This window comes from Meles meles, chromosome 12 (assembly GCF_922984935.1).
Source record: "Meles meles chromosome 12, mMelMel3.1 paternal haplotype, whole genome shotgun sequence".
NCBI classification, from domain to species: Eukaryota; Metazoa; Chordata; class Mammalia; order Carnivora; family Mustelidae; genus Meles; species Meles meles.
Window position 1 is genome coordinate 64,814,805 of NC_060077.1, and position 19,514 is coordinate 64,834,318.

At 35.7% G+C, this 19,514-nt stretch overlaps 1 protein-coding gene across 1 annotated transcript in view; it reads left to right on the forward strand.

Moving 5' to 3' along the window:
• Positions 1–19,514, forward strand: part of PIK3C3 (phosphatidylinositol 3-kinase catalytic subunit type 3) — a 152,742-nt gene that overhangs the window by 57,322 nt on the left and 75,906 nt on the right. The window contains exons 10-12 of the mRNA XM_046025885.1: positions 5,908–6,093; positions 13,216–13,370; positions 14,954–15,044. Of these exons, the coding sequence (XP_045881841.1) occupies positions 5,908–6,093; positions 13,216–13,370; positions 14,954–15,044 (432 nt within the window). The remainder of the gene's footprint in view (positions 1–5,907; positions 6,094–13,215; positions 13,371–14,953; positions 15,045–19,514) is intronic.

A 19,514-nucleotide genomic window follows, 5' to 3' on the forward strand; every position in this document is an offset into this window, starting at 1 on the left:
TTGGTCCCAGAAATTGCATCTTGAATTAACCACAGTGTTTTCTAAAATACTCAGTGAGATATTGAATTAAACCTGTTAGAATGTATGGGTTTAAGAAGCATAGAAAAGATTTACAGAGCAGAACTGCCTTAGATAGAAAGGCTTGCAAGAAAAATTGTTTGTTTAAACAAGTAGTCACTTCTCACTGAAATTCAATTACTTCTAGATATGTGCAAAAGAAATAAAATGCTCAAGTGATATAAAGTGTGTGACAAGTTTCATTTAACTAGTTGATTTCAAGTTTTCGAAAGGTGGGTGATGAAACTTCAATTCTCAGGACATATTATAGGATTCTTATGATCACTAGAGTAGAGCAAACAATATTTTTTAATGTTTGGGAAGCACTTTTCAGTAAACTAAATATATATATTGGCCTTGAAGTGACCAGAGGAATTATTCACACAGCTGCATTTGTATCTTTGTAATAATTTAAAATGGGTTTTGTAGAAAACAAATACTCTGATACCCCTGTCCCTTAATTTATTTATACAAAGAAATTCTTTCAGTGTCAGTTTCTCCGAAACTGATTTAGGTTATTCGGCATTTGGGCCCCAGGGCTGAAAAGATTTCCTGGAGAGAAAACAGTACTCAGAAAACAAGTTGATAGAAATTAGTTCTTACAAAGTTACGTTTCTTATTACTTTTTAATTAAATTTCGTCTTCCCATCTATTTTTTTCTAAATGACCTGTCTTAAGTACTTTGGATGAAAACCATCTAGTCTGGATTTGATATTGCACCTAAAAAGTTCACAATAACCACTTTGTCTAGCAAACCAATGACATTTAGGAAGAATTTTTAAATTTGTGGTCCATACTATGTAGGAAGTGACTTATTTTTATGAAATCCAAAATGTGAATATTGTAACTTTGGAAATGAGTCAGTGGTAAATGGCTTCTGCTTATAAAAATATTAATTGAAAATAACTTTCTTAATGGCTTTTTATTATCTTTGGAGGGAAAAAGCAGTAAGAAGAGTCACATGTGGTAAAGATAATAGTGATGCACTGAATGTTCAGTGAGGCTGTTTCTGAGGTAGCTCCTGAGACAGTGGCATCAGGACAATAATCATATTTGTGCTTCCTGTCAAGAAATTGATGACGAACCATAGCAGTAATAAATTCAGTTCAGAAAGCATTTGTTACCACTCTTGGCCTAGTATCGTTCAGGACTCTGGGCTTCAAAATACCATTTCTCTGTCTTCATATAAATTAAAACTGTTTTAGGTTAATAATATTTCTACACAGTTAAAATGGAGAAGCATAAGCATGTAATTGATTAAAGGCTACTCTCTTTTTTTTTTTTTTTTAAAGATTCTATTTATTTATTTGACAGAGAGAGAGATCACAAGTAGGCAGAGAGGCAGGCAGAGAGAGAGGAGGAAGCAGGCTCCCTGCGGAGCAGAGAGCCCGATGCGGGGCTCGATCTCAGGACCCTGAGATCATGACCTGAGCCGAAGGCAGTGGCTTAATCCACTGAGCCACCCAGGCGCCCCTAAAGGTTACTCTCTTAATAAACATTTAGGTAATTGCTATAATAGAAATGTGGAGTAGAATAAACTCACTGTGCTGTGATATGAAGGAAGTTTCACAGAGCAAAGATTGGTCTTGAAGTTTGAATAAACTTCGATGATATTTTTATTTGATGATAGTTTTTCATGGGGAAGAAAAGCATGAGTAAGGCAATGTGTTAGGTTCAGAGACAAAAACTTGTATGAATGTTTTAGAAACAGAAAAGATGGAGTCCATTTGAGCCTTGAATTCTACACCTGGGAGTTGGAATTCACTGGCAGTAGGAAACAAACCACTACAGCAGCAGAATGTGTCTTAAGAAATAATTGTTTTGAGGAAGTCAAGCCAAGGTGGATTGGAGCAGATCTAGGAATGAAAAAGAGACCTAATTAGGAGGTTCATGTATAATTTTAAGAGTGATATTGGAGGGCAAGGGAAGGAGAGGAGAATGTATAAAATAACTTGGTGACACCTCCCAGGAGTTTGTCTTGAGTGCCTAAAATATGGAAATGGGGCAAATGGAAGGAGCAGGATGAGGAGATATTTTTAATTTTCAGTCTAAGTTTTAGAAGTACCAGTGTGATATTGTCATATTATAAGAAATATATATTTGGTTTTTGTCTTTAGCACAGAGTTTCTAAAGCCCTGAGAATTTCCTAAGTGGTAGGGATCAGAGGAGTGTCTTTTGTTACTCATGATAAGTCCCTTTCAACCATACTGGAGTTTTTCCTAATAAGGTGACTCTTGCTTGAGGGGGCTGGTTGCTAGAGGAACCAATCAAGTGATTAGAGAGTTGGAATTTTCACCCTTACCCCCTAACCTCTGGGAGAGGGACTAGGAATTTCTTATAAAATCCTATAATGACAGAGTTTGTAGAGCTTCTGGGTTGGTGAATGCATGCATGTGACAGGAGAGTGGCATACCTACGACTTTTATAGGGACAGAAGCTCCTTTGCCTGGGATCCTTCCACGCCTTGCCCAATATACCTTTTTCATCTTGTTATTCATTTTATATCCTTTAGAGTGAACTGGCAATAATAAGTAAAATATTTCTCTGAGTTTTGTGAGCTGTTAGAGCAAATTCCTGAAACTGAGGAATGTGTTGTTGGTAACTTTTGATTTGTACCTAAGTCAGACAGAAGTGTGGCCAACATGGTGACCCAAAATTTGCAATTGACATCTGAAATGGGAAGCAGTTTTGTGAGACTGACTCTTTAATCTATGGAATCTTCAGTAATTCCAGGTAGTTTCAAACTGAGTTAGATTGTGGGACACCTGGTTACTGTCCTCAGAAAATTAAGGAATTGTTGGGTGTGGAAAACCACATTTGTTGTCAGAAGTGTTCTGAGTAGAGGAATGGGTTTCTCTTTAGCAACAAATTAGAAATTTCCAATAACTTACTCAGTAGACATTAAAACTAGACATATATGTATGGTAAATGTAGTTTTTTCATCTCCGAAGTGATTGTGAATATGATTCTAAGAGTTGGAGATAGTAGTGGGAGGTTCTAAGATCAGAGGGGAGGTTAATATAATATTCCTATTAATTTGAAACATGGCAATAAATGTGTAAATATTAACATTTGATGTTGACTCAACGTCAAATAGAATAACAATATCAGATAAAATAACATCAAATATTTATTATATTTATTATATACAAAGTACTGTTCTAAACATTTACACTCAGTAACTTTAATCATTACCACAACCTTATATGTTATGTAAAGTTAAATAATCTGCTCCATTGGTGGTGTTGGGAATTAGGATTTGACCCCAAACACTCTGGCTCTAAAGCCTGTACTCTCCAGTTATCTGTGGAAACTCTAAGGATAAAATTGTGTCATTTGAATCCTGTACCTTTACGTCAGTACAGCATCTTTAAAGGGCCAGAGATTAAGTATCATCATTATTATTGCCTCCAATTCTTGCACTTCCTGCCTTTCTCTTTTCTCTTCTCCTTGTTTCCTTCTTGATTCTACTACCTCTTTGTTTACATTTGTGACGTTTAGCATTATAAAGTTGTGAATTTTTTTGTACAGTGCCTTAAGTTCCTTGGCAGCAGCATGATCTATAAATCTTACTAGTAAATATGTAAATCTGAGAATCTGGGGGTGAGATTGTTTCAGTTATTGAATTGAGTACATCAGCATGCAATGAGATTTGCTTATAAGTACATATCCACACATTTCTATTAAGACTGCTGATGTGCTGTGAAATGGAAAATTTTTCGTTGTAGTTATTTAAGAAATACTGCTTTGTTTCGACATTCAACATAGAAATACATTTTAAAAGTGAAAAATAAATGCATGGAATAATTTAGAAGGGTGGTCTGTGTTCTTACATGGAGAAGGGAGCACTGTGCTAAATGGCACATGGAAGGTACAGAAGAAATGGATAGCCAGTCTTGTGCAATGCAGGCTCCAATTGTAGAGGTAAGAATTTCTGCCAAATTAAAAGAACATTGTTTGAATGAAGAGAGTAAAATTAAGGCAGCTACTAAAGGAAGAGCTCAGGGTTGCTAAAAACTTACTGGAAAAGTTGAGTCTTTGACAAGCTGGCCTTGAAGAGGACACTACCATTTGGGTGAAGAGCTTAGAGATTGGAGTTAGACAAAGTCATGTAAAAAATAGGTTAGCTTGGTTGAAACATAGTAAGAGAATGAAAGGTCGCTCAATGAGAGTTAGAGGATTGTGGTGAAAAGTATCAGTTTTGGGAAAGAAGCCAAGCTTTTGTTGTTATGTTTGTATATTGGTTTCGTTTGTTTGTTTTTATAAATAGGAAACCACACTGTAACCATATGGCAGTCATCATCAACTGTTAGAAAAGCTGTCCATGTGGTGGGGTTAAATTTACTCTCATTCTTCCCATTTAAACTGATTACTGGGAAGAAGTTATATGAAAACACATTTGTCTTTGGTACATTACAGTTGAAAAATAAAAATGGCTTCACTGTCCATAAAAAGAATGGGTGCTTTGGAAATTAGTCACTGAAATTACTTAAATATTAGGTCTCTTTTTGGCAGGGATTTTAGAAGATGAATTTCTGTTGATAGTTGGAGAGTCATTCTAACAGCACTTCTAACTTGAGCTTCTGAGAGTTTGTATGAAATGATTAGAAGTGAAGCTGTTATTAAGGCTCTTAGCTAGAAAGCTATGCCATACTCAAGATATGTGGATTTTGCATGTAGATTGTCCACCATTTTGAGGTGATAGGTAAGCCACTTAACTGAGATGATATACACTTTGAGCCATGGACTAGATAATCTCCATTGTGCTTTTTTGCTTAATTTAGTTAAATTAAGAGTAAGTTAGGTGATGGGCATCAAGGTTCATTTATGTCATACTAACCAGTAATTGTGTTTTATTGTCCAAAAAGACATTTTCTTGAGAACTTGATAGTTTACTAATGAAAGGATTTAGTTGGGCAGAGTAGGAATTTAAAATTTTAAAGTTATCTTTGTTCAAAAGATGAAGTCATGGGAAAGAAGAAAATGGGATCAGCCTGAAAAGTGTTCTCAGTAGAAAGATGTGACAATAGAGATCTTTTTTTTTTTTCTTTTTCCTTATGGAAAACAAGTATTCAACCTTTTTAAAAGAGCCTTTATTATGTATGCAACCATGAGTGTAATGCTCCAAGGTCATTTACTTACCTGGACGATCCTGTGAAATATATGCTGCCTGTCTGAGGTTCCAGAAGGACACCATGAACGTGCAGCTGAATCATAGAATACTTGCTGCTGCTTCTGTATTTGTCTATATGCTTCTTTCTGTGGGGTTTTTGATTGGCTGTCTTTTTAAATAATTACTTCTCTGTGTAAGAGCTGTACATGTTTAGTTTGAGCCCTCATGTGTGAGTGTGTAGGAAACCCAGTGGTCTGGGGAGATGTTCGAGAGTGAGGTTAGTGTTAGGGATTCTACCCTCACTTGACTTTGGACTCTTCATTCGTTGGCTGCAGTGTTTTGTGTCACATATTGATGTTTTAAAATGAAGATTGTCTTTAAGGCATCTCATGAGAATATGCCTCATCTCTTTATTTCCATGTCTTAAGGCCTGTACTATTTTAAAATGAAAAAGGGAAATGAAAAGCCAAAGAAACTTAAAAATTCATAGTGCTCTATAAGTGGTTTAACCTGAAAAATGTAAAGTTTACAGGGAATGTATTTCTTTTTTTTCTCTGTCCCGTAGAATTTTTCTAGGATCATATGCATAACTATGTTTAGTGATCACACAAGGAGTCTCTCATCAACTCCGTGGCTCTGCCATCAGCACCAAGTGAAACTCTGTCTAGTCACCCTTGACCTTCTTACCCGAGGTGATAGGCTGTTGTTTCTAATTTCGAAATCTTTTCTGATTTTAGGCTTTGACAAAGTTCTTGAAATGTGTTAATTGGGATCTACCTCAGGAGGCCAAACAGGCATTGGAACTTCTGGGAAAATGGAAGCCAATGGATGTGGAGGACTCCTTGGAGCTGTTATCCTCCCATTACACCAATCCAACAGTGAGGCGTTATGCTGTTGCCCGGTTGCGGCAAGCAGATGATGAGGTACGTTGTTGTTCATTACTCCTCTTTGACTGGATACTTTTTTTTTTTTTTTTTAAAGTAGGCTCCATGCCCAGTCCAGTGCCGGGCCTGAACTCATGACCTTGAGATCAAGACCTGGGTTAAGATCTATTCAATCGCTCAACCAACTGAGCTACCCAGGTGGCCCAAACTGGGTACATTTTAAACTAGAGCCTGATTATAGACTCCTATAGCATATCCCCACCACCTCTATGCGTGTGTGTGTGTGTTTGTGTGTGTGTGTCTTTAAGGGAGGAGTAGGGGGGTGTGTGGGGAGGGAGGGAGAGAGAGATTTTTAGAAGGGAAGAGGATATACTAGGTGTGTTTTCAGAAGTAAAATTAAAATATTTCTCCAAGGACTCTTCTGTGAAATGAAAATTTACTTCCTGATCTGTTACATGATAGGACAATCTCTCCCAGGACATTTACCTGGCAGCAGAGCTTGTATTGCTCTGTCTGGAAAAAAGAATTCTAATGAAAAATGGTTTAATGCAGCACCAGCTAGGGAATAATTGAGATCCCCTCTATCAGTCAGTATACAACAAGCCACATTTAATTGCAGCCTTGAAAAGCCCTTGGGGCCTTTAAAGCATAGAGATGCATGGTCATCTTATTCTCCTTCAAACTTCTCCTTTAAACTTTCAGCTGCTGACAATTACATGTATATGTAGATTTCCTGAAGGTGGTTTTGAATCCTCTGGAAAGCAAAGACTGCAAGCTTTATGCTGGCTATTTATATACATATAAAGCCACCAGGGAAGGAGGAACACTCTATGTTGACACAAAGCATTGCTAGATTTTGAATTTTAGTCATTGCTAATAAGATAGAGTAATCCAGCAATTTTGTTTTTACTTATTAATTTTTATATGGTGGATGTCTTTTCCAAACGTAACCTAATAGTTTATGCTAGCTTGCAGGACTTATGGGATATGAGATAACGCTTTTCAAGCCTTAAGAGATATATATATATATATCTATATTTATATAGATATATAGATATATACACACACACACATACATACATACATACATATATGTATATGTGTATATATATATGCGTGTGTGTCTGTGTGTGTATATCTCATATGTCATATGTATATCTCATGTTATATATATATTTATATGATATATATATCATATAAAATATGTGAATGTTGACCCCATAGAACAACTAACATCAAAGATCTTTTTAAAAAAAATAATTTTGAATTCATAGTGGCAAACACAGCATTTACTAAGGTCGATAAGTTTGTTGTATGTCTGTATTTAATTATTGTAAAATGTAAACAATAAATAGTGCAGTGAATGTTCACATATAATTTACCTGCCTTCAGCATTTGCCAACTCATAGCTGGTCTTGTTTCAGCTGTAACACCACTTATTTCCTCTTCTCCATTCCCTACCCTCCACTGGATTATTTGGAGGCAAGTCTCAGATATTGTATAATTTTATTGGAATAGGATGTTTTTCACTTTCCTGTTAAAGAGCAATCCTAAGCATTGTGATTCAGCATATTATCTTTCTTCCTCATTGTCTTTACCGTATCACAAGTAAAAATTGAAATGTGGAAATACTGAAATATTTATTTTGAAATTCATTAGAAATTTAACTAAAATCATTAATTCTCTATGTTTGACATGCATCAGAGTTTAGCTAAAAGCCTCTGGGCTGTAGTCAAGACAGCCTCTCAATGTGGTTTCAGAATTTAAATAGAAAAATTTAAGTCCTCATTTTTTATTGTCTGTCTTAAGCTAAACTAAGTATTTGATTGTCTGTGGTGATAGCCATATTCGTGTAGGTACTGAACTATTCCTAGACCATTTTATAATTTTTATTATGAGATAGAGGATAATGGTAGAAGCATTGTGTACAATTTAAATTGCAGAATATGTTAGTTTTTTGAGGTCTTTTTTTTTTTTTTAAAGATTTATTAATTTATTTGAGAGAGAGAGAGAGCTTGCGTGAGAGAGCATGTGGGTGGTGGGGGGGGGGGGCAGAGGGAGGAGGAGAAGGAGAGAAGCAGACTCCTGGCTGAATGGAGCAGGTTGAGGGACTAGGTAGGAGCCCCGCCCTCATGACCCTAAGATCATGACCTGAGCAACCCAGGTGCCCTTTGAGGTTTTAGAGATCTAGATAGCATAAATAGTATGATGGTTAAGTTATCTCTTGATTTTCTTTTCTCTGAACTTAGTTCCGTAATAAATTGTATATAGTCAGCTAAAAAAAAGTCTTTTAATTCTGTTACTACTGGTGTATATTAAGATGAATTTTATCTTTTCTCTGACTCTGTGTACCTAAATATATGTCTTTGGGAACATCTTATATTATTCTGTTTCCTATCCAAAAAAAAATAATCGTAATTGCTGCTTATGTCACTTGACAGCTATGAGGAAAGATTATGTGGGTCATAGTTTTGAAAACTGTACTCATACACATGCAGAAAAATTGCAGGATATTGGTATTATGTAAATTTTATACTAAAATCATTTATATTGTTAAAAACTCACCTTCTTAACTGAGCAGTATAATCTTGGACATTTTCTCATTATCAACAATGTGTTTGGTTCCATGAAGTCTGGAAACATGGGCAAATAAATATCAAGGCAAATGGTGTCAAGGACTTGTTCAATCTGCAAAAAAACCCCACTGTGTTTCTAGATTTTATGGACACCTAAAGATTTACCTTATTTTTTTAAACAGCAGCATAGTATTTTATTGCAAATTTAATTTATAATTTATTTAACCAGTCAGCTCCTTTTGATTTGTATGTTATTTGTATTCTTTTGCTATACTGTATTTTAGTGAACAGACTTATATATCTATTTCTCTGTATTGTTGAAGAAGTACCTTATATTGGAATTATTAGGCCAAGAGACACATTCCTTTTACATTTTCCTGATAATCCTCTATAAATCTTTTATTTGGGGACTTGTATCATACTTTAAAAAAATTCCAGTTTCTTCACAATAACATTAAGTATGATTGGACAAATCCTTTTCCTGTTTTTCTTTTTTTTTTTTTTTTAAAGATTTTATTTATTTATTTGACAGAGAGAGAGATCACAAGTATGCAGAGAGGCAGGCAGAGAGAGAGGAGGAAGCAGGCTCCCTGCGGAGCAGAGAGCCCAATGCGGGGCTCGATCCCAGGACCCTGAGATCATGACCCGAGCCGAAGGCAGCGGCTTAATCCACTGAGCCACCCAGGCGCCCCGTCTTTTTTATAATTTTCTATATAATTTTTTCTTTCCAAGAATTTAAGATTAATTTTTTCATTTTCTTAAAACTCCACCAGAATCTTTTTTTTTCTTTTTTTAGATTTTATTTATTTATTTGACTGAGAGAGAGTGAGAGAGGGAATACAAGCAGGAGAAGTGGGAGAAGGAGAAGCAGGGAATCCCGATGCGGAGCTTGATCCCAGGACCCTGAGATCATGGTCCTGGGATCGTGACCTGAGCGGAAGACAGACACTTAACGACTGAGCCACCCAGATGCCCCAAAGCTCCACCAGAATCTTAAGTGGAATCATATTTAACTTATATATTATGTTACAAAAAATTGACAAATTTATGATATTAAATCTTCCTTCCTGGAGACATGATTTTTGTATTCATTTAAGTCTTGAAATCTTCAAATTTTACACATTTTAAAAAAATGGATTTATTCCCTGACAATTATTGTTACTGTTAGGAACTACCTCACCCCTTTTATCTCTTAGTTAAATGAAAAACTGTGGGCTTTTTTTTTTTTTTTAATATTTTATTTATTTATTTGACTGAGAGAGTACAAGGAGAGGGAAAAACAGGCAGAAGGAGAGGGATAAGCAGGCTCCCTACTGGGCAAGGGAGCCCGATTTGGGGCTCGATCCTACGACCTTGGGACCATGACCTGAGATGAAGGCAGACGCTTAGCGACTGTGCTACCCAGGTGCCCCAAAACTATGTGTTCATATTTATGTTTTATCTAATCACTTCACTGATCTCTGTTGTTAGTTTTTATAGATGTTGGATGGTTTAATATATTTTGTGTGTATGGCATTGTGCTGTCTGGAAAACATCCGCATACAATATATGCTATATATGGAATCTGCTGGTGAATTTCCTAATGTGCAGCCACACGTTTGTAAAAATAAATTTTACCCAATATTTGAATACATTTCTGAGTTTAATTTGCTGATACTCTATTTAGGAATTTTTAAAAAGCCATATTTCTTATTGCTGTGTGGCTCAAAAAGAGAGATACTCCATAGAATTTGAGGAGGAAGTGGCATTTAAGATAGATATTGAAGGAAGAATGAATTTTCACCATTGGACATGAAGTTACATTTTAAGCAGAGAGACCTGTATGAGCAAAGGCAAAGAGAATGAAAAGTAGAAGAAAAATAGAAAGTATTTTACTTTAACAGGAATGTGGGTTGTATGTAGCTAGCTGTTCAGGAAGTAAGATCAGAACCCATGTCCTTCTAACTATAAATGCCTATATGGAGAATTACTCTTAATTCAATAAGAAATGAGAAGTATGTGAGCGATTTTTGACATGGAACTTTGCCTGTGCACTCTGAAGCATTAGAATTAACTTTATCAAGAAGAATGGTGATCACTATCTAGATAATATTCTATAGCTCTTGGGAAATTTTTACTGAATTGCCTCAGTCGGAAACCTGATTTTTTTCTTTTGTTTTACTCGGATGCTCATGTCCTTCATGCTCAGAAGAATTTTATGTTTTTCAAGATGTGACTGTATAATGAACAAACAGACTTTATACAAATGAAGCGAAGAGGAGTTTGACTATAGAATACCATGCCAACAAATCAGATAGTAATGAGTGACTTAAAAAGAGGAAGGTTTTCTTCTGCATTCCTCCTTCCTAGGGAATTTAATAATGATACTGCCTTTTTGATTTCATGTGGTTAAGTCTTCTACAGTGAGGAAACATAACAGGTAATATATTCAGCAGCATTTTTGAAGCATGCCTTATGCCTTGGTAAGGAAGGCTAGCGGTGAAACTTAGTTACTTCTACCTCCTGAGAAGGATGCTTGTCATTAAATATATTAATCAATTTTCTGTTATTTAATTCACTTTTTTTTCTCAGAAAAAGCATGCCTATTGCTATTAGATGTCATAAGCCTCAAAAGAATTGTAGGAAATCAGATGTTTATGCTCCAATTAAAAAAGGGTTTTTAGAAGCAGAACACAATAGAGGTGCTTTGATACAGAGTTATTTTATTTCTTCTGGCCACCGATATCAGTATATTTGAATATGGATGAATAAACCTGTTAACCTTTCATTTAACTTTTTTGTGACAAAATCATATTTAATGGTGAAATCTTGTATGTTATTCTTTGTCAGTATTTAGAAAATGATAAAAATGTCAACTATATTAATGTAAGAAAAAAGTTATTAAAAATGTATAGTATGGTATTAAATAAAGGAAAACAGGTTGTTGGAAGTGGTCTTTGTCCTCATGACGTTTGTAATAAACTGGAGAAGACCAAGAGTAAATAATTTAGCAAATAAATACAAATTCTGTATTTGTTACAAATAGTGACGGAAAGTGTGGGCCCTCAAGTTTTGACAGGGGATTTTATTTGGTTTGTGGGCTTAAAGAGGAGACTGAGATTGAGGTGTGGTTACCAAGTCTCAAAAATTATCTAATTATGAGTTTTGAGGTGTTAACTAGGTGAGTGACAACGTAAATGCAACAGTAATGATACTTATAAGACATGTTTTGAGTTTTGTGAATTTCTTCAGTTTGTAATTATTTTTAAAATGAGATTTTTGGAATTTTCTTAACAGTCATTGGGAAGGGCCAAGAGAGTATGACATTTATAGAGAGTATGACAGGAAACATTTCCATCCAAAATACTTAAAAAAATTTTTTTTAATATTTTTAAAGATTTTATTTATTTATTTGACAGACAGAGATCACAAGTAGGCAGAAAGGCAGGCAGAGAGAGAGAGGGAAGCAGGCTCCCTGATGAGTAGAGAGCCCGACGTGGGGCTCGAACCCAGGACCCTGGGACCATGACCCGAGCCGAAAGCAGAGGCTTTAACCCACTGAGCCACCCAGTCGCACCAATTTCCATCCAAAATATTAAACCTGAAGAGTCTTTTTACATTACAGGAAAACTCAGAAAAGTAAAAATACTTTGTTAACACTTTGAGTTCTAATTATCCCATTGATTGTCAATAGCAGCATGGGAAATTTAGTCTTAGGTTTTATTTTCTTTAAGCCATTATTGCTAGTTGGCAGAAAAGTAAATTTTTTCTTTAACCAAGAGTGTTAAAATTAAAATGTCTGTTTTATAGGATTTCTCATTTAAGAAGTAACCCAAATTGTCCAAAACCTGAACTTTCGGGTGTGGGGGGTGGAGGGGAAGAACTCAAGATTCAAAAAAATCCTAAGCAGAAAAGCTTATGAAATAGAAAGTCTTTTAAGTCTTGAAAATTTGGAGTTTCTTACAAAATCATAGACATAAAATGCTGTTATCTGATCTGTTGTTGAAAAAAGGATCCTTCTTTAATTTCTTAATTTTACATGAACCATCTTAATCCTTGTTTTTGTTTTTTGCTTTGCTTTTTGCATATTACTTCAGACAAAGCATTTAGGGGCACCTGGGTGGCCCAGTCTCTTAAGTGTGTGCCTTTGGCTCAGGTCATAATCTCAGGGTCCTGGGATCAAGCCACCTCAGGCAGGGAGCCTATTTCTTTCTCTCTCTCCCTCTGCCCCTCGCCCTGCTTTTGCTCTCTTACTGTCTTTCTTTTCCAAATAAATAAATACAATCTTTAAAATTAAAAAAAAAATAAACAAGGCATTTATTGGTCATTTTACTTTGTGCCAGGCACTATTCTATGATTTTCTTCTATTAACTGATTTAATCCTAACAACTGATCTCTAAGGTATATATAATTATGTCCATTTTATAGATGAGGACCCAGTGAGGCACCAAGAGCTTAAGTAACCTATAACTTGCCAAAGGTAACGCAGCTGATAAGTGGTAGATGAAACTAAACTGTTCTCTTGATATTTAGGAATAAATGATGTCTATAATCCTGTTGCATTTGTTTTTCTAATATTAGCTTATTTTTTGTGTTTGTTTTCCAGGATTTGTTGATGTACCTATTACAGCTGGTCCAAGCTCTCAAATATGAAAATTTTGATGACATAAAGAATGGATTAGAACCTACCAAGAAGGATAGTCAGGGTTCAGTGTCAGAGAGTGTGTCAAATTCTGGAATAAATTCTGCAGAATTAGATAGGTATGGATATCCAGGAGGACTTATTTTCAAATCTAATAGTCTCCCCCCTTTTCAGATTTCTTCTCCTTTCCTTTTTCCCCAGATGTACCAAACCCTCGTTGGTACTGAGTTTAAAGTTTTACCAATGACTATGGTGTGTGCACTTAGAGAACACAAATTACTATATTGCACAGTGTTTTGCAGGCTGTGGGGTCAGAATACCTAAGTGAAAATCTTCACTCTGCCACTTACTAGCTGTGTAAACTTGTGGAAGGTGGATATTTTCTGTGTGGCCCCAGTTTCTCATCTTAAAAATGGGGATATAATAATAGTAACTGATCTTTGAGGGCTGTTGGAAGATTAAATGAGTTAATATACATAAAGCCTTTAGGATACTGCTCAGGGTTAGATACTATTATTGTTCAAGCAAAAATAAAGAGAAGGATGGGGCATGTTAGTGGGCTCAAATATTTTATTGTATGTTTTATTGGCTACTTTTCACCTTAGTAGTTACAATTAAAAAATATCATGGTACGTGAATTTAAAACTATTAACAATAATAACAATTAAGAACTCACACCTCTGTAGCAAACACTGTGAGGTGGTACACATACATTAACTCATTTTACTAATCCTCTCAAGTAAGTGTTCATATCCCTAATTTAGAGATGGAGGACTGAACAAGAGGTTAATTGTCCAGAGTCTTCTATCCTGCAAATGGTAGAGTTGACTTCAAAGCTCGTCGTTTATGTATTGCCATTTTGTTTTTCATGAAGTCTTAAAATTAGAGATAAATAGGAACCTTTAGGTGAGAAACCTGAGGCTTAATAATAAAAAAATTATGTTGTGAAGGTCATGAGATTTGTTAATGACAGATGAGGTCTAGAATTCAGGTTTCCTCAATTACTCCAACTATTATAATTATCACATGAGCTGGATTGTATTTCTGAATTTTTCATTATGATTATGATTCTGCTGTTTTTATCATCTGTATTTATTTGATGAAGAACTGAAAAATGGGAAATACCATTTTTTCTTCTCTAGGCTGCTTTATATTTTTCTGTTTTTAAGAGAAGATACCCCATTACTTTGTCTCCCATTGTACATTGGAGGCCTTCAGTCTCTAGTCATGCTTGCTTATTTACCTTCCCCCTCCCTTATGCCACCTAGAATATTTTACTAAAAGTCTTTTAAGATTTTATGATAAGATGTGAAATGTAGCCCAGTATTTCCCAAATTATGGTCTGCTGGTTACTAGTTTATGTTTTTAAAAAGATAAAAGAGGATGGGATGGTCTTATGGCCAGATATGTTTGGGAGATGCTGGTTTAAATTAAAATGGGCTTTTAAAAAGACTGCAGTACTTACCAAAAACCTATAATATACCAGGTTGCACAAAAATCTTCCAAGAGGCTGTTACCCATATATTTTGATTGTAGGCTTTTTCTAGGATGTAACGTGACTCTAGTGTTGCACAGAACACACTTTAGAAGTGATGCTTTAATCAGACACAACTGAGGTGAACTGTGCTAAAAAAAAAAAAAGTGTTCTTCTCTTACAGACAGAATTCTTGACATATCAGCGATATCTCCTTTATCTTTTCAGCTCCCAAATTATAACCAGCCCTCTTCCTCCAGTGTCTTCTCCTCCTCCTGCAACTAAAACAAAGGACAGTTCAGATGGTGAAAATCTAGAGGTGAGTACAAAGTTCTCAAGTTTCCTACAGGAGCTGTCTTAACAAATAAACATTTTATCTTGGTCTTTAAAAATTGATTTTGATTAATAAACTAAATATTACAACTTTATTAAATAACTTGTTTTATGATACATGTTTATGACTTCTCCTCTCAGCAAAAAGTGCCATGATTTTCATTCGAGGCATTTTATTTGTGCTTTGGGCATATAAATGGATTAATATGCAATATGAAAATAAACTGGGCTTAAATATTTTATTAAGGAAACAGAATATTTATTGATAGCAAATTTATGAACATTACTGTAATTGTTGGTGTTTGTGATTACATTGTAGAAAATGTATGACTTTCATACTAGGGATTATATACTAAGTAGCTATTTTTAACTCAGAGAAAAATTAATTGAAAGCTTTCTAAATAATTTGAGGGTACAGGTCAAATAGGCTATTACTACTCAGAGAGATACATTTGGAAGTACATTTGCGGAAGCTGATATAGAATGTTCTTGAATTTCTCCCAAAGACTTCTAATTTGAGGACCTTTCTCACCTCTGATGTTGAAAACAAATAATATATGCTTTGATACTGGAAGGTAAAGTTGATTTAAAAAAAATATATATATGTATTGCTTTTAGTCAAATTTTAGAAGTTAATATTGATGACTGAATGACTCTTGGCTTTTATTACTGTTAACCAGAGTTTCACATCTGCCTACCTCTTGATACAAGAGAAAATTTAAAAAGAATTTTAAATTACAGGGTCATAGAATCCTTAAAGGAGCTCTTTAAGAAACCATTCAGCTCCAGTTTAATTGTTTTACCTTTTCAAATCTAAGGTATGAATATACTGATTCAGTAATTCATTCTTTTGCACATACGTTTTGAGCTCTTATTATTTGCCAGAAATATTCAAGGTGCTGGAGATAGAGAACAAAATGGTCAAAATCTTTGTCTTCCTGGAGCTGACATTCTAGTGTTTGTGCTGATAGTAGTCAATAATATTTATATATAGTGGAAGACATAATGATATCTTCTTTCTTCTTTTTTTTTTTTAAAGATTTTATTTGTTTATTTGACAGAGAGAGAGATCATAAGTAGGCAGAGAGGCAGGCAGAGAGGAGGAAGCAGGCTCCCCGCGGAGCAGAGAGCCCGACGCGGGGCTCGATCCCAGGACCCTGAGATCATGACCTGAGCCGAAGGCAGCGGCTTAATCCACTGAGCCACCCAGGCGCCCCATGATATCTTCTTTCTAAGGAAAAAAATAAACCAGAGGATGATGGGGGGTATTGGGTAAGGTTAGACAGTTGAATTTTTGAAAAGCGGTCAGGGAAGGCCTCCCTGGAAAAGTGACATCTTTTGTAAAGGTGATATAGGTGAGGGAATAACCATGTGAGTGGTCTGGGGGAAGGAGTATATTAGGCAGAGGGAACAGCAAATACAGAGGACTGAGGATGCCTGGCTCTGGGGAGTGGCAGAAGGCAGCATGGTAAAAGAATGAGTCAGAGAGAGCAGGAGTCAAGCAGGGTCTTGGAGGCCATATTATCAAATGGCTTTTACTTGGAAGCTGTTGAAATAATCTATGTGAGACTTGTTGGTGGCTTCAACTAGGGTAGTTTACATTGAAGATTGTTTGAAGTGATTGGATTTTGAATGTTATATTCAGAATACAGTTCTACACAGCCTGACTCAGAACTTTTAGACCAAAAATAAAAATAGTTTTTATTTATTTCTGGTTTTTCTCTTGTAACTGTTGAACCTGTTATTACTCAATGATTAAGCCATTTTGCTTTTCTCAGCTGAATAGTTCTATAAAGGGTTTAAGTAATTCAAGCTGTCGGAGAAAGCACTAGGATTCATTTTGAGTACTTTTCCCCCCACTGTCCCCAGCAGAGTAATAATAATATTGTATAAGCAGTCATCACCTTTAAGAGACCTGTAAACAATTCAGTGTTTGGAGATATCAGGTGGCATCTGATCAAGCTGAAATTCCCCTGCTTATCACTGCAGATACCACAATTCTTGTCTCCTCTCTGACACCTGAGGATTGTCTTGCTTTCTCCCCCTTTCCTTTTCCTGTTCTTGGAGTTTTAGGAAACCACTGTTCATGTGTGGCCAAATATTAGAAAGAAGATAGACACTCGAGTCTCATTGCTCAGATATGACCATTTTCCATAAATTCCCTGGATTCTTGAAAAGAAGATATATTCCCCAGTTGTTGGGTACAACATTGTACATATGTCACTAGGGCAAGCTCATTCGTTGTGTTAATGAACCCTTTGCTGATGTTTTCCTGTGCTTGATCTTTTAAGAATTAGGGTAAAATTCCCCCTGTATGATGGTGGAATTGTCGGTTTCTCCTCCTTTTTCTGTTGATGTTTGCTTTAAATACTTTGAAACTATTTTATTAGGTTCATTCAAGTAAATCGAATCTTTTATCACTGTTTATTAGTATAATATATTGACTCATATTTTTTGCTTTAAAGTCCGTTTTGTCTGATAGTAATAGAATTTTGTCTTGGTTAGTATACATTGGTATATTTTTTAGTCCTTTTTTTTTTTTTAAAGGTTTTGTTTATTTATTTGACAGAGAGAGATATCACAAGTAGGCAGAGAGGCAGGCAGAGAGAGAGGGAGAAACAGGCTCCCTGCTGAGCAGAGCCTGAAGTGGGGCTCCATCTCAGGATCCTAAGATCCTGACCTGAGTCGAAGACAAAGGCTTAACCTACTGAGCCATCCAGGCACCCCAACTTTTTACTCCTTTCATTTCAGTATTTCTAGGGCCTTATATGTAGGTTTATCTCTTATCTCATATATATATATATGTATATGTCCTTATATATTAGGTTTATCTTTAATACAGTGTAACACTATTGTCTTTTTTTTTTTTTAAGATTTTATTTATTTGAGACAGAGGGGCAGAGGGAAGAAGAGAAGCAGTCTCCCCACTGAGCAGAAGCCTGATGTGAGGCTTATCCCAGGACCCTGGATCATGACCTTAGCCAAAGGCTGACCCTTACTAACTGAGCCACCCAGGTGCCCCAGCACTGTTCTTTTTTAGCTGAACTTCTTCCCTATTTTTATTGTGATTAGGGCTATACTTGGATTGATTTCATCATCATCAATGGTGGTACTTTCTATTCTTATGTATTTTTCTCTTGCCTGTATTTGCCTGGATCCCCTCCCTATGCTTTGTCTCTCTCCTCAGCTTGGAGGTTATATTATCTCTATCAATTCTTTTATTGGCTATGCTAGATATTTTAACATCCATCCTATAAATTTAGCGTAAGAAGTATTATCCTTTGGGGCTCCTGGGTGGCTCAGTGGGTTGAACCTCTGCCTTCGGCTCAGGTCATGATCTCAGGGTCCTGGGATCGAGCCCCACATCAGGCTCTCTGCTCAGCAGGGAGCCTGCTTCCTCCTCTCTCTCTCTGCCTACCTCTCTGCCTACTTGTGATCTCTCTCTGTCAAATAAATAAATAAAATCTTAAAAAAAAAAAAAAAGAAGTATTATCCTTTGCCAAAACAGTATACCTCTCTACTTGTATGTCGCTTTTATCCAGTGACTTAGTTCTAGCTTATTTAACTCCCTAATTAGATATTATTGTATACGATCAGTAACTATTTAGAGATTTTACCATTTCTTTCTATATCTCTGACCTTCAATATGAGATCATTTTCTTTTTTCCTAAAGCACATTTTTTTCTTCTGATTGTTTTAAAGTTTTAAAAATTGCTCACCCAAATTGAGTCTAAAAATTTATATTACAGGTTTCTTGTTTCACATATGTTTTTATTTATTTTTTTTTAAAGATTTTATATATTTATTAGAGAGAAAGAGAGAGCATGAGTAGGGGGAGAGGCAAAGGGAGAGGGAGAAACAGACTTCCTGCTGTGTGGGGAGCCTAACGTGGGATTCAATCCCAGGTCCTTGAGATCGTGACCTGAGGTAAAGTCAGATGCTCAGTAGACTGAACCACCCAGGCTCCCTTCACAGGTGTCTTTACATTTTTTTTTTATTATTATTTTTAAAGATTTTATTTATTTGACAGTGAGAGGGGGACCATAAGCAGGGAGAGTAGGAGAGGGAGAAGCAGACTCCCTGCTGACCTGGGGCTCAATCCCAGGACGCTGGGATCATGATCTGAGCTGAAGGCAGATGCTCAGACTTAACGACTGAGCCTCCCAGGTGCCCCAATGTTTTTACATTTAATTCTTCCCTGTCTATGCTCTATAAATAGTTCTTTAATAAAAAATAGTATCAAATGCTATCTGTGTTTTCTATTTAAATATATATAATATACATAAAATTATATAGAAGTGTAATAGCCTTCTCATAAAGTCAAAGATAAACTTTAGGCTTAGGTTCTACCTGGTAAATTCATGGATTCATTACCATGGCTTTCTGATTGAGGCATCTCCTTACTGGGCTTTTAAATGTTTCGCATTTAAAATCTAGTGCTAAGGTTTTAGCTCTA